The sequence below is a fragment of the Lobosporangium transversale genome (genome assembly GCF_002105155.1).
Source record: "Lobosporangium transversale strain NRRL 3116 chromosome Unknown BCR41scaffold_49, whole genome shotgun sequence".
Classification (NCBI taxonomy): domain Eukaryota; kingdom Fungi; phylum Mortierellomycota; class Mortierellomycetes; order Mortierellales; family Mortierellaceae; genus Lobosporangium; species Lobosporangium transversale.
Genome location: NW_019029027.1, coordinates 296,947 through 310,093, shown reverse-complemented (window position 1 = coordinate 310,093; position 13,147 = coordinate 296,947). Strand labels below are relative to the sequence as shown.

Genomic DNA, 13,147 nt, shown 5'->3' with positions numbered 1-13,147 from the left:
ATATTTTAAATAAGGTAAACAAAAGAACAAAAGTGGCAGGAGAGTCCTAGATTTATAAGAGATAGTCGGAAGAGTTATTTATTCCTTAATGTACAATTATGAACAGCAGAATAAGCCATGTATTCTGTCGGGGCATCCTTAAAAGACCTGCTTCAAAAGGACGCAATTATGAACAGCGCTACTCCACTACTTGAATAGGATATGGATAGGAATCCACAGCATGGTACATATCCATTCCAATATTGTAATCTACAATATGCCAGAAATCATTAGACATTATAATTGTTATTATCATAAAGCTATATCGACAGCCCCACATTCAACGCGTTATTATAACCTAATAGATCGATTTACCTCCTAGGAATTCAACATGATAAGCCTCCAGCACCGGATGGGTTGAGCATTCACCCAAAACTGTCTCAAAAATAGGGCCGACGATGATCGGCGTCATTTGCGAAAGCGCAGGCTGTATTCAATTAAAGGATTGTTGATATGAGATCAAATGCCTTTTTTTCTCTTTTTTCTTTTTCTTTTTGTAATACTGACTGATAGGTATCTACTTTCACTTACGCGACGGACTTCTTTTGATTTTCTTTGCGATGTTATCTCGGCTCCACCTTCTTCGCCTGCATCCAACCCCTCGTCCTCAGATAGATATCCTTCGGGAACTAACCAATCATCCTAACACACCAATAAAACATTGATACATCTTAGCTCAAACATGCCAGTAACATCATAACTAATAATGCATGAATGCTGGGTCTTACCTCCTCATCCTGATCGCTGCCAACATCCTCTACGTCCTCTTCATCATCATCACTCTTGCACTCCTCACCTTCTTCATCCTCTTCCCATTCGGCTTCACTGTCAAAGTCATAGTCAACCAGCTCGGTATCCTTACCAAGAAATCGACGTCCAGTAATGCGTTTGCTCTGTCTCGACCAAGTGCCTAGAGTTCCAAGCAAAAAAGAAAAAAAGAGAGTAATAATAATGGTTAATATCAAATAAATTATGCAAACTATATCCTGTCCATACAAACTACAGAAGCTTCCACTTGCCATAGTAAGCAGGTCGATAGTTCTCTGCAAATTGCAGTAAACGCATGCGTAAGGAGGGTATGTCTTTCCATGTGAGCATGTAACTAATATCATTTCCTTCGTCTTGAACTAACAATCCTGATCGAACTGCTTCAGAGACAGTCATAGACTTGTAATGCCTTGGTAGTTTCTTTTCTTGCTGCTGCGCATCTACACCTTTGGACTGTGGTCTCCTTGAGAACAACGAGCGCACTGTCTCCCTAGCATACTTTGTTTCAGCTACCTTTGGAACATTATGACCCAAATCCATGTCCACGTCCATACCACTCAAATCCCCATCTTTTCCTGCTTTAATATCCAGTGCTTCATCAATTTTCTCGGCAGAAATATGTTTTGTGAATTGATTGATTGGTGCTAGAGAAGTGTTCTTTTTGATATGGAACGGATGGAATAGTTCTGAAAGTGGCGGCGCAGATAAATCGCTTTTTGCAGAAGACTCAGGTGCATCCTTCTTAGTGGCAGAACTTGTGATTGGTTTGAAAAAACCAACAAACCGCATGGAGGTCTAAGTAGCCCAAAGATGAACTGATGTTAGGGTGCCAAGAGTGGCATGAAAAAAATCGAGAAATCCCTATAGCAAACAGCTTGATGTGTTTACTTACTTGCTCTTTTTTCAATCGCTCTTCTTCCGCTTTCTTCCTCTTGATCTCTTCCCTCTGCAAGCGCTCCGCCTCCTTCTGGTCCTTCTCCAGCTGTTTCTCAAGCATTTTGCGTTCTTTTTCCAGCCGGCGTTCCTCCTTCGCCTCAGCTTCCTTCTTCTTAGCTTCTGCTTCTTTTAACTTAGCTTCTAGGACTGCAGGGTCCACAACAGCCGCAACAGTTGATTGATTATGGACACTCAATGCATCTAAAGGTTCTTCGTTAGTACGGTTCCCAATTGCATCTACATCCATGCTTTCACCGCCCAGAGATAGCCGACTCTTCTTGCCTATTGTCGAACCACCTTCAGCTCCTGGAGCTATAACAGGGGTGATGGGAAGGGGACAGAGTTCTTCCTGCTGCTTTGTCTCTAATCCCAGAAACCAAGCTGTTAATGCAGCCGAAGCTCCAATACGCTTATTCCTTCGTTTGAGAACCACTGCTTTCATATCGCTCGGAAAGTAACGGTCGATATCTTGCACCTCCCATCTATAAACAGATAGGTTAGAAGGCGTCACAGTAATTGATGCTGGAAGGCTGGAGACCGGTACACCATAATTGACTCTCTGTGCTACCGCTTGGATGGCATCCATGATGGCTGTCGTTGAAACAGTTGTGACATTTCTCTTGACAAGAGCCTGTTCGTGCGTGGAGCCGTCCGTTTGCACGTCATTATCCACGTCCATCTCCCCTTCACCATCCTGTGCATTGAACGGTGCTGTAGGATCCTCAAGAGTATCAAATCCAGAAGGACAGAGTGTGCTCATGATATGAGCAGCTGCTTCGTTTAGAACAAGCTCGCTTTCCTCTACTAACTTTGCAATGAGTCCATAATGCTTAGTCGGTATACTTGTGATCTCTACATGGTCCGTTTCAACACTAACTCCTGTATATTGAGACAAATCTTCAGACATCTGCAGGCTCTCTCGGTACTCGTGAAATCGATACAAGTCTGCGATTGCCGATGGATGAGCAGAAAATTTGAGTTTGCTTTCAGTGATGTAAGCCTTCCCGCTTCTGACCTTAAACATGGAGGCAGTATCAACCTTGTTAAATTTACTGATATTGCTAGAGCCTCCACCAAGAGTTAGACTGCCAGATGTACTGACGGCAGAAGTCGTTGGTTTGCCAGACTGCGTTGCTTCCTTTGAGTCAATTAGAGAAGAGGGTGGAGCTGCCTCTGTAGCAAGTATTGGCCTCTCTATAAATTTAGAGGTAGCCAAGGCAGCTTGAGGATGTTGCATTAATGGGACAACAACTGAAACCTCCATGCGTGTACGTTTCCCTTTCGATAATGTAGAATCTTTTGATGGCGTATCATTTTGCACCTGCTGTGTATCGACATCATTTGACATAGGCTGCTGATTTTCATGATCTTCCTTTGTTCTGGTTTTATTAGCCTTCTTTTTTGCTTTTGATTTAGGTGAACCAGTGCTGTCTACTGTATCATTGGCGGCAGACATAATAGCAGTGGTACTGGTCATAGCTTCTGTATTTTAACATAGATGGAAATAGGCCTTAGTCGATCATGTATTGTAAGAAAATATGAAATTATTGGTTCTTTAACGCCATGTATTTAACGCCTTACGATTATTTGCAGGTTTCTCAAGTTTGGAGGCACTATGTAATGAGTCATCTTTGGTAAAAAAATCTCCCAGTGTCTTAGTCTTTATCGGTGATGCTGTCTTTGGTGGCATGATGTGAGGAGAGTTCTTGTCTATAAAAAAAGGAATTGCTTCGTATTCGATGGGTTGTAATATTGAATGGCGATTAAAATAAATGTTGATATTAGACGATTTATATTAAGAAAGAATAAGGATATAGCAATATCGCCTGTTGAGTGTCGATGAAGAAAAGAAAATGAGTGCTTGATGGTGAGCATCGCGTTGCCTTTGTTTGTTTGTCATAAAAGCAGTCGCACAAGAAATTATGCACCGTAATGTCCAGGTTCAGTTATCTGTTGATCTGTATGGTTTTTAAAGTTAGTCCAGAAATTCAGGGGCAAAAGATTAGAGAGGATACAGGAGACGAAAATAAACAGAACTTACAAATTTTTTGTGGGTGTGCCGGCACCCAAATACTTGTGTCTAGCGTCGTGCGCGCTTTGCAGCCGGAGCAGGCGACTCTTCCGTGGGCTTGTACTTTGCAGGCCTCTCTTGCCTCTCAATTTGAGCAAGACCGATTCTTGCGATGTTTTCCGCCCCTACTGCGTCACAGTCGAAGAATACCTTACATGTCCGGCAATATTTAGAGCGAGGGTACACCGTCTCTAAAAAGCTATCGCAGAGGGGTCGGGGACAGCGGGCGCTGGTGTAAAATCCGTGCGCTCCTACAGCGAAGTGTCCTCGTGCTTTGATCTAAGCGTTTCAAATGGTCAGTCGTTTATTAGCAAGGGTTCTATGGCTTTCCAGCTTTTCTTATTTTTTTTTTTTAAAAAAAAAAGTCATACCTGTGTGATAAGGTGTCTCGTTATAGCAGTGTGCTTGCTGGGAACTCCTTTACTACTTTCAAAGGACCCTAGACCGACGACAAGCACTCCTTTTTCCCCAAGCATCTCCAACACTCGCTGTACCGCGTAGTCGAACGTAGCTCGTTGAGCCTTTCGTAGGTCCCATTTTTTTTTCAGGTGCCATCTGGACTCGTAGAACTCTTGAAGCACATCCAAATTCTTTGATCCTATCTGTGTCTGGGACTCCTCGTTCATCCATTGAAAGTGCTCATTGTACGTATCCCTTCCAAACACAGGGATGGCGCTCTCAACCTCAATCATTCCTTTTTCACGCTTCCTTTTGTTCAACAGGTGATTGAAGCGGAGGACGGGGAGGTACAAGAACCTGCTTCTCACCTTTACCGTTTGCCGCAAGTTAGGGTTGTGAGGATCTAGGGAGGAAAACGTAAGGGCGTTAACAATACCAGGATCGCATTCGACGATAGTTGTGGTGTTTGCGGATGGGCACCGCCCTGGTTTGTTGAATGTGAGCTCAACGTTTTCAAGCAGTTTGGAGTTCCTCTTCCAGTTTATGTTTGCATAGTCTTCATCTGTCAGACCTTCACCGGCTGCCTTTGAACACGTCGTGTTGAGGAATCCCTGAGAAAGCTCCAGTTCTTGGCTGGCGTCTTCTTCATCTACGTCAAACTGCTGCTGTCTCTTCGTCTGGGTTGTGTCATAGGCAAGTAGATTCAGAACTAGACCGTTGGTAGAAATCGTTCCTTTGAGTTTGAACCGAGTTATATCTTTGTCCTGTGACTGCAGGGATACTTTGTCTCGATATCCAAGAACCATGCGATCGCCTCCAATGTCACAAAAGAGAGCCTGAATCAAAACCCCTTTTGTTCCCTGTACACACTCAAACATTGCAGTCTTGGAAGAATTGTCGAGAGGCAGAATACGCTCCAGCAGCTGCTTGGTATCTTCGTTCGCCCAGAGGGTGTCAACTAGGGCGTGTTCAGACAGATATACATACCCGGGTGACCAGGGGGACGTAGGAAAGTCTGAGTATTTTTTCACTTTTTTGTTCTCCCGCAAAAAAAACTCAATGTCGCTCATATCTTCGTTTGTTTTCTCGACATCAAGCTAAAAAAAAAAAAAAAAAAAAAAAAAAGTCTGAATAAAGAGCATTTGATTGCAGAATACACATGAAAATACCCTACACAAGCTATACCATTGCGTTCCTGTAGTGCTGCCTTAATGATGTCTGTACTTGGCCCATTAGTAGCTCTGACGCTCTTGGAAATGAGATCTTTTTGGGATCAAAGCCTTGCACGCCCCCCAATGTGATGTCTATTTCCTTTATTGGGGAAAGTTCAGTGGTGGCCTTGAAATGTTCATAAGCGAGGAGATAATGGGGCGTTTCTACCGCCTTCCTTGTTTTTTGTCCTCGACCTTGCTGCCCCTGGTAACCGCATGATCCTCTCAATGTCCAAGGCAATCGCCCAGTATGCATAGCGGCGTAGTCGGTTGAGGACAACAACTACCCCTCGGATCTGGCCTGCAATACTATCCCTTTCATCTGCATCCAGTCCGCCTTTCCTTACCATGGAGGCCTTAAGGGACCCAATTGTTAAGGCCTTGATAGGGTGCTTACTGCTGTAGCTGTGATCAACCTTCGTAGCATTCTTCAAGTTCCTAATTGGTGCACCTTCTTTTTTAGCCCTGTGGCGCTTCTTGCCTTTGTGCTTCCGCTTTTGTTTTTTCTGTTGCCTCTTTTTGCCTTTTTCCGACGTGGTGGATGCTTAAGGCCCGGCCTATCGTGCTGACGGCAGTTACTGATATCAACTGTGCGCCCATTCAATATGCTCGCCTTGTCAGAAAAGACGGGCCGAAACTGGTTCCTATGTGACCCTTCCGCTATATAGAATGATGGTGCGCCTCTACATTATCCAAGAAAGGGACTAACGATTAGTATTGGGGACGTATGGTTTCAAGGCTAAAACTATAGCTTGAGCTTTCTTACGTTCTGCGGCGCTGCGCTCGCCTTTGCTGAGCCATTCTATGGCGAAGATCCTTTCCATTGAGTAGACGCTGCTTGAAGCTATCGAACTCATTGTTCAATGGTAACGCTTGGGCCGACGTTTGATGGCCGGAAGTAAAAATGCGGAGAGCTACTCTGAAACGGCCTTCTTCAGAGGCTGCGTTCCTTCCCAACACCTTACTAGCTTCCCTTAGGTAGCCCCGAAGCATTTTATTGTAGTTCTCGTTCCACGCAACCTTTCGAATTAATCGAAGATTATTAACCGGGCCTAAGGTCTCGAGGTTCCTTGAGTAGTCATTGCCTGCGATGGCACAGAATAACACCAGATGCGCGTGTGATGGCAGTCTTAGTGCTTGGATAACGTTGTCTACATCGTAAACCCCAAACTTCCGTCTGCGGTGCAGAAGGGGTCGCACTAGGATGCAGACTCGTTCGTACGCAAAAAAATCAGAGTCTTGGGATATCACGATCCTATCATTCTCCTCATTATGGCACCCTATGCATGGGTCCGCTTCATATGCACACAGACAGACATCGAAGACAGAGCTAAGGCCTGTTGCCAGCTGATCCTTGTCCTGGACGCTGAGGGTGTGGACTTCTCGAAGACCCTTCTGGATGCGCCTCATGACTTGAGGACGAGTCCATACCCCACTCCGAGAATTTCTCTCGAAGGTGCTCATATCGTTCTCCAAAGCATCCATATTTTTTTCTCTTATGCCTTGCCGTTCTGTCCTTGCTTTTTCTTTCTCAGTACAAGGTTTCCTATCAATATGTATAGTCAAATTGTCCGTTATGAAAAGATCCTTTATCACGAGAGCCAGGGGCCTTCCTACATCAATGATGGATTCGTTTTTCATCTTTGCATGGACGACTCTGCGGAGGATGTCGTAATAGAAAGTACCGAGGAGATCTACATGAACAGAATGGTCAGGATTTGCCGCCAAGAAAGTGCCCACGTCAGTTTCCGAAGGTAAAACCCCGCGATCCGCAACCAGTTTGAAGAAGGACTTCAGCCCCATGGTCAATATCTAAGCGAAAGAGAAAGAAAAAAGGAAAAATAGTGGTGATGAAAAGAAATGAAAAAGAAAAAAAAGAGCGACAAAGGTATAAAAGGATGAGCTTTTTTATGGTTTAAAGATCCAAAGTGAATAGATAAAGGATATTGAGGGAAAGATACAGGAACAAGTGGCAGTGGTAAAAGGGATGGGACATTGAAGGAGGAAGACAATGATACCTTTTTATATCCTGGATTGATGATGAGTTTTATCCAGAGCGTCAAGCTTGTCGCTCTTTTTGGCTAGACTCTTTCAAATATAAATGGTTTACTTAACAAAATCCTTATAATTGAAAAAGGACTAACCAAAAAGAGCGACAAGCTTGACCCTCTGGTTTTATCATTGTCTCATATAGTTTTGATATCGATCCTTTGCTTCACAGGCCACATCAATCTTTATTCAGTTCCTTTGTTTGGATTGGGATTTTGTTCAAGTCAATAGCAGAGATTGACAAATAAATACAAGCTCTCGCATGAACGGCAGATTGGAAACAATAGCATTGAGATACCAAAGTGAGCATTCGAAAAAATCATCTCCATATACAGCATACAGTGTCGATGTCAATCCTTTTTACACAATTTTTTTTTTTTTCAGTTTCTTTTGTTTGCACTGGCCCTTGCTTTGTGCTTTGTGAGGAATTTAATGAATAAAAGAAGATTTATAATTTTGAACAGGGGTAATAAATGCATTGACAGATATGACTCGGTGATTATATCCTTGTCAAAGGTAACAACTAAAGAAAAAAAAGTCTTTTTTATCAGAGAATGGCTTCATATGATGCTCTTTGCTCCAACAGCCCCAGTACTATTGCATTAAAGCAGAGATATTCGTTGACTCTCAGATTCCGGCATCAATGGCGGAGATAGGAGTGATGTAGTTGCATGCGCTTATTGCTTGGAGTAAAAGCTATCTAAGCACCCTTTCTTACTGGACAATGCCTTGTTAATGGTGATATTGCGCAGCGCCTTGTGGATGGAGGGAGAGCAGAAGCGAGAGTGGTGGTTTTTGGCGGTCGTTTGGTGTGTGTATGTGTGAATTTGATAGTTGATACCAATCGCCAAAACATTTGCATCTAGAAATACAGAAGCGAGATTGGTACCGACGCATTTGATCCTTTCCTAGGGATTGTTATAACCATGGGATGATTGTGGAGTGGCCACCAAAATAAAGTTTGTCTGGAGGCACCAATGGAAAACGCTTGTGTTTTGAACGACGCCGCGATGTAAAATGTGTTTATACATGTACAGAAACCAAAGAGATGCTTCAGCTGCTTATTCGTGCACACAGTGATTGACGAACAAAAAAGGAAACAAGATTTGCGAAACAATAAAAAAAAAAGCCCGCGATAAAAGAAGGCATGTGCAGACAACAAATAAACACAGCAACTGTTTGCTCACATACATTTTTTTCACCGTTGTGTCTGTATCTCTTCTAAGCTTTCTGTCTGGCCGTTTAACACAAGGAACCCTCAGAAAGAGAAATACCTCGCATGATTAGGTCTGAAAACAACAATAATGCAATGCTGTACGTGGAAGATAGGGTCTAGAAACTATACTATTGTTATGCGGACTCACCGAAATCAACTTGTGATCACAACTGCTACTCATGCTCTCTTGCCAAGGACTTGAACAGGCATACCAACCCCTTCTTCCTTGCTCTCATAACCGCTCACATCCTTTCGATGCATTCTTTCGCCGTTTATGTCCACTACATCTGAGCCACACACAGTTCACCACTCACTCCAACAGAGATATTTGTATCACCTTGGGTATGATATGTTGCTGTGGTTCCCGGTTTCAGCAGGCCCAACAATCTCTATTAGCAGTGCTTACCAACCCAGATACATCAAGGGAACGCAAGAAGACGAGCAAGCAAACGATGTGACAAATCAAGTCTTGCCGAGCTGTACAGGAAAAGATCAAGTTAGTCAAGCTCTATGGTGCGGTAGAATGAATCGACTCAGATTGCCCTCCTTCCAAGTCGAGACTACGACAGCGAATATTATCACTGCTATTACACTAGTCAATAAATAAACGATACAATGGACTCCCAAGCGGATGCTAGGGTCATGCGAAAGTCTTCAAGAGTTTTTTATTTGCACAAACAAAGAAGCCAGGATAGCTCTATGACAATTTAGTTTTCGGTCATTTATTTCGACATCGAAATAAAATTTCAAGACAATGCCCATGGATTGCTGGATTTTAAGCCCATTTATAATGGCAAATTTGCCCTTGTTACGGACGAAGTTATAATAAATAAATAGGAAAGCGTTGCGAGGAATGAGATATTGTTATCCTTTACTCAAGTCGCTGACCCGAAAGGAAGCGTTTCAGAGACTCTTCTTCAGAACGTGCCCGACGCCCTTCTAGGTCCGCCTTATAGGCCTCAATATCCTCCTCTTCATCTGAATCAACCTCGTGTCTATATCTTGGTCTCCGTTCAAATTCGTCATAACCATCATCTTCATCTTCATCTTCATCTTCATCTTCGCCTCTATTTCTTTCGAGAGGATACTCGCCCTTTGTGCCATCAAACTTAACTTCCTTGCCTTTCTCTTCCATGGCCATATCTCTCATCAATCGTTCCATTTGCTCCTCTTTCTCCGCTTCTTTCCTCCTCCGCACCTCAGCAAGAACTCTCTCTAATTCTGGCTTATACTCTTCATTATATTCGACTACTGCCTCATCTACTGCCTTTAAGAATTCATCCATACCAGCTCCTGTTACAGCACTAACACCCACAACCTTTAAGTGAGAGTAAAATTCATCTAAAACTAATGACATTGAGTTCATCAGACTGCTCATGTATGTTGTATCCTTCCGCAATGCCTCTTGAAATGCCTCGAAATCCGTCATCCATTCTACTGCGAAGTCGTGTGATTTGACGTCGGTCTTGTTGAAAACTAGAATGAATGGAACTTTCGTCTTATAGAGAATACTACAGGCGTACAACATATTGCTCATAAATGTAGCTGGAGCAGCTGTGCGTGGAGTGTCGATGATATAAGCAACCATGGTGGGGTATGTAGCTGCCAAAGTGTCTGTAATGATGGACCCTGATGCTGACCATGTGAAAATTTCAATTTGACCAGGTGTGTCGACCAAGATGTAGCTATTTATTAAGTGATCATCCACAGTCCATCATAAATATCAACCATTCAGTTGTAACAAACATACTACTATTGCTCACAGGATTCCCTGAAGTAAAGCAAAACAAGATGCAGATCGATAAGAAAGAGTAATACTTACTCAAGGGACGAGGATCGCTTGTCAATGAAGCCAAGAACTTGGTCAAACTTTGTGGTGAACAAGTTCAAAGCTGTGAGAATACCACCATTGGGTCCAAGATTATACCTGATATATATGTGTATATATTTTTGAGAGAAAGAACGTAAATTCAAGAAAACCAGTGTGCCACGGCAAGCCGCATTAGCTCTGAATATCCCTTGCACACAAGTCATGAGCTTCACAAGAACAATTAAGAGACTTTTCGCGATCTGTATCTATATCCCACATACTGCTTCATGACTTCTTTGTAGTTAACAGTGTCGCGAATATCGATGTTGGCGGCGAAGGGAAGTGCAGCAACAGCAGGGTCGAGATTGAGAATGTATGGGGGCTGCTTCTTTGCATGCAGGTGAGCATTAAGGCGCTATCAAAATAAACGAAATATAGTCGTCAGCGTATGAGTCGAATGCATGCTTGGTTAATTCTTGTTTTAACAAAACAATGTAATGTGGAAAAGAAAAAAGTACCTGCATAAACGTTGTCTTTCCAGAGCCTGCCATGCCGATGCAGAGAATGACTGGAGGACGTCCAGCAGACTGTGTAGGAGTGTTGTCGCTCATATTTGCTATTGCTATTGCTGTATTGACAGTGTTAAATGAAGAGAATGAATAAACATACGCCTATCAAGCGCAGTGATTTAAGGCAAACGTGGCTTTGCAATTGTTTGTTTCTTCGTTCAAAGTGGCAGGATAGGTACAGCAATAGCCCATAGCCCGCAATCGTCCTCTTTCTTTTGCTAGATACACACTTGTGCGTTAGATCTTTTTTTCCCTTTGTTTGTGCCAGAAGGCCCAATATATCAATTCTTGGATGCCTTTTCTTTAGTGATCTAGCTATCTGTAATCGAGGACGTTTTGAACCAACCCTAGCTATCAAATGCCATTCCCTAGCAAGGTCCTGCAGATGCGCCTTAGGGTCTTCTCACTGAATGAAGCATCTTATCTGGGGTCATGTATGGGTATGGCCTTAGAGGGTTCAGAGCTGGAACAGCAGCCCATCAATCCGTGGGTTGTCCTATTTAAAAGGAAGGGCTACTTGCTTACATTTCTGCGCCATATTTACTGACACCAATAACCGGAAATTTTCCTGTAGTCTTTTAATCGTAAATACTGGTACTAGTGTACACTAATGATCCAGACAGCGCCTGTGGAGACAACACGTTGTGCACGAACCATGTAGTCTTTGAGACCATCCTCCTGTTGACAATGAATTGAGCTGCAAATACCGCTGCGTAGTGTTATCACATGTGAAAACTTTAATATTGAGATAACCATATTCACCTGGCAAACCTTCCACGGAATACACCATTAGTTTAGCAACTGCAACTGGACATGACATCGGGCGGAATGGTTAGCATTGTAGTCGTGCACACCTGGCTCAATGTGACATCTCGCCTGTCAATCGAAATCCCTATAGGAACCCCGCCCATAAGTCGTGTCTGTAAGTAATCGTCATGGGCACTTTAATAGATGTACAGTCACATGAAGAAATTTTACGGCAAATTCTATTTTTTTTGTAATTTTTTGAGCACCCTTGACAAACAGATCATAGACAACATACACAAAGACTTTATCAATCAACATGAAACTTTAGAATTCGTTAAAGAGGTCGATTTTGTTTCTTTATGGAGGTTTTGAGGATATACTGTATGAAAGGTAAAAGTACTATGTGGGTTTAATAATGAGTGTGCCCACCTTTAGCCTTCCTCACTTCTTTCAGCCTGTTGGGCATGGAATCAACAAGGCTTGCCAGTTTCTCTTGTGGCAAATTATTCCACTCCTTAGTAAGAGCTACTGCGAGACTGGGGAGATCTCTTGGTCCTCTGGAGCGCTTATCGAGTGCATTAGCGAGAAATGACCATACACGCTCGATGGGGTTTATATCCGGAGAACATGCTGGCCAGTCTGGAATCCTAGAGATGTTGTTATTTTCACGCCATTCTTTTGCTATCTTACAAGTATGGACTGGAGCATTATCCTCCATGAGAATGCCGCCCTCTACTTCAGCCATAAACCTGATTAGTTCAACTTTATATACATCTTCCACAAAACACTGCCCATCTCTACGACCTCGTTTAAATATAACCAACCGAGACTTTTTGGTTGATGTGAATGCCCCCCAGACCATCAAGGATGTTCTACCACTCTTGAAAGTGGGTATAAGGCAATCGTGGTCGTACTTTTCCTCCGCCGTACGCCAAACTCTTATCTTACGGAAATTCTCGCCAACTTCAAATGACGATTCATCAGTCCAAACTACCCGACTCCAATCTTCATTGGACCAACTCTCGTACTTTTTGGCAAAAGCCAGTCGCTTCTTCATATGATCTTCATTTAAGTATGGTTTTGGAACCGCGATCCGGCTGAAGATACCCAGTGAATGCAATATCTCTGCAACGGTCCTTGTGCACACTTTCTTCGCCAATTGATTGGTGATGTCCTTAAGAGTGGCTCTCCTTTCTCTCTTTGTGCAGCGCACTATGCTCCTGATATCTCTTTCACTCAGTGCTCTTGGTCGTCCTGGGGCGGGGGCGCGAGCGGTGGTACCTCTTTTGTAATATCTTTGAATAATAGTGTAGACCGTTGATCTTGATACAT

General features: G+C 43.2%; 5 protein-coding genes across 5 annotated transcripts; all 5 read right to left on the bottom strand.

Moving 5' to 3' along the window:
* Positions 1-20: 20 nt before the first annotated feature.
* BCR41DRAFT_177258 (hypothetical protein) lies at positions 21-3,586 on the bottom strand. Its single transcript, XM_022019741.1, has 7 exons — positions 3,325-3,586; positions 1,700-3,225; positions 1,059-1,602; positions 768-949; positions 571-681; positions 355-466; positions 21-249 (listed from the first exon to the last, which is right to left on the bottom strand). The coding sequence occupies exons 1-7, from the start codon at positions 3,431-3,433 to the stop codon at positions 179-181; spliced, it is 2,655 nt and encodes an 884-aa protein (XP_021877237.1). The 5' UTR covers positions 3,434-3,586; the 3' UTR covers positions 21-178.
* Positions 3,587-3,797: 211 nt separating this feature from the next.
* BCR41DRAFT_361661 (hypothetical protein) lies at positions 3,798-5,309 on the bottom strand. The gene is made up of 2 exons (XM_022025576.1): positions 4,186-5,309; positions 3,798-4,093 (listed from the first exon to the last, which is right to left on the bottom strand). The coding sequence occupies exons 1-2, from the start codon at positions 5,281-5,283 to the stop codon at positions 3,824-3,826; spliced, it is 1,368 nt and encodes a 455-aa protein (XP_021877236.1). The 5' UTR covers positions 5,284-5,309; the 3' UTR covers positions 3,798-3,823.
* A 458-nt stretch (positions 5,310-5,767) lies between these two features.
* Positions 5,768-7,409, bottom strand: BCR41DRAFT_177250 (hypothetical protein). Its single transcript, XM_022019740.1, has 2 exons — positions 6,191-7,409; positions 5,768-6,107 (listed from the first exon to the last, which is right to left on the bottom strand). Exons 1-2 carry the CDS (start codon positions 7,225-7,227, stop codon positions 5,855-5,857), a joined length of 1,290 nt encoding a protein of 429 aa, XP_021877235.1. The 5' UTR covers positions 7,228-7,409; the 3' UTR covers positions 5,768-5,854.
* A 283-nt stretch (positions 7,410-7,692) lies between these two features.
* BCR41DRAFT_374380 (hypothetical protein) lies at positions 7,693-8,870 on the bottom strand (the record flags this gene model as incomplete). Its single annotated transcript, XM_022026865.1, has 3 exons — positions 7,693-7,829; positions 8,192-8,381; positions 8,838-8,870. 3 exons carry the CDS (start codon positions 8,868-8,870, stop codon positions 7,693-7,695), a joined length of 360 nt encoding a protein of 119 aa, XP_021877234.1.
* Positions 8,871-9,887: 1,017 nt separating this feature from the next.
* BCR41DRAFT_277276 (GPN-loop GTPase) lies at positions 9,888-11,110 on the bottom strand (the record flags this gene model as incomplete). Its single annotated transcript, XM_022020196.1, has 4 exons — positions 9,888-10,374; positions 10,512-10,616; positions 10,781-10,914; positions 11,018-11,110. Coding segments are annotated over 4 exons (819 nt in total), but the record flags the coding sequence as incomplete, so codon positions are not given.
* Between the last annotated feature and the right edge of the window lie 2,037 nt (positions 11,111-13,147).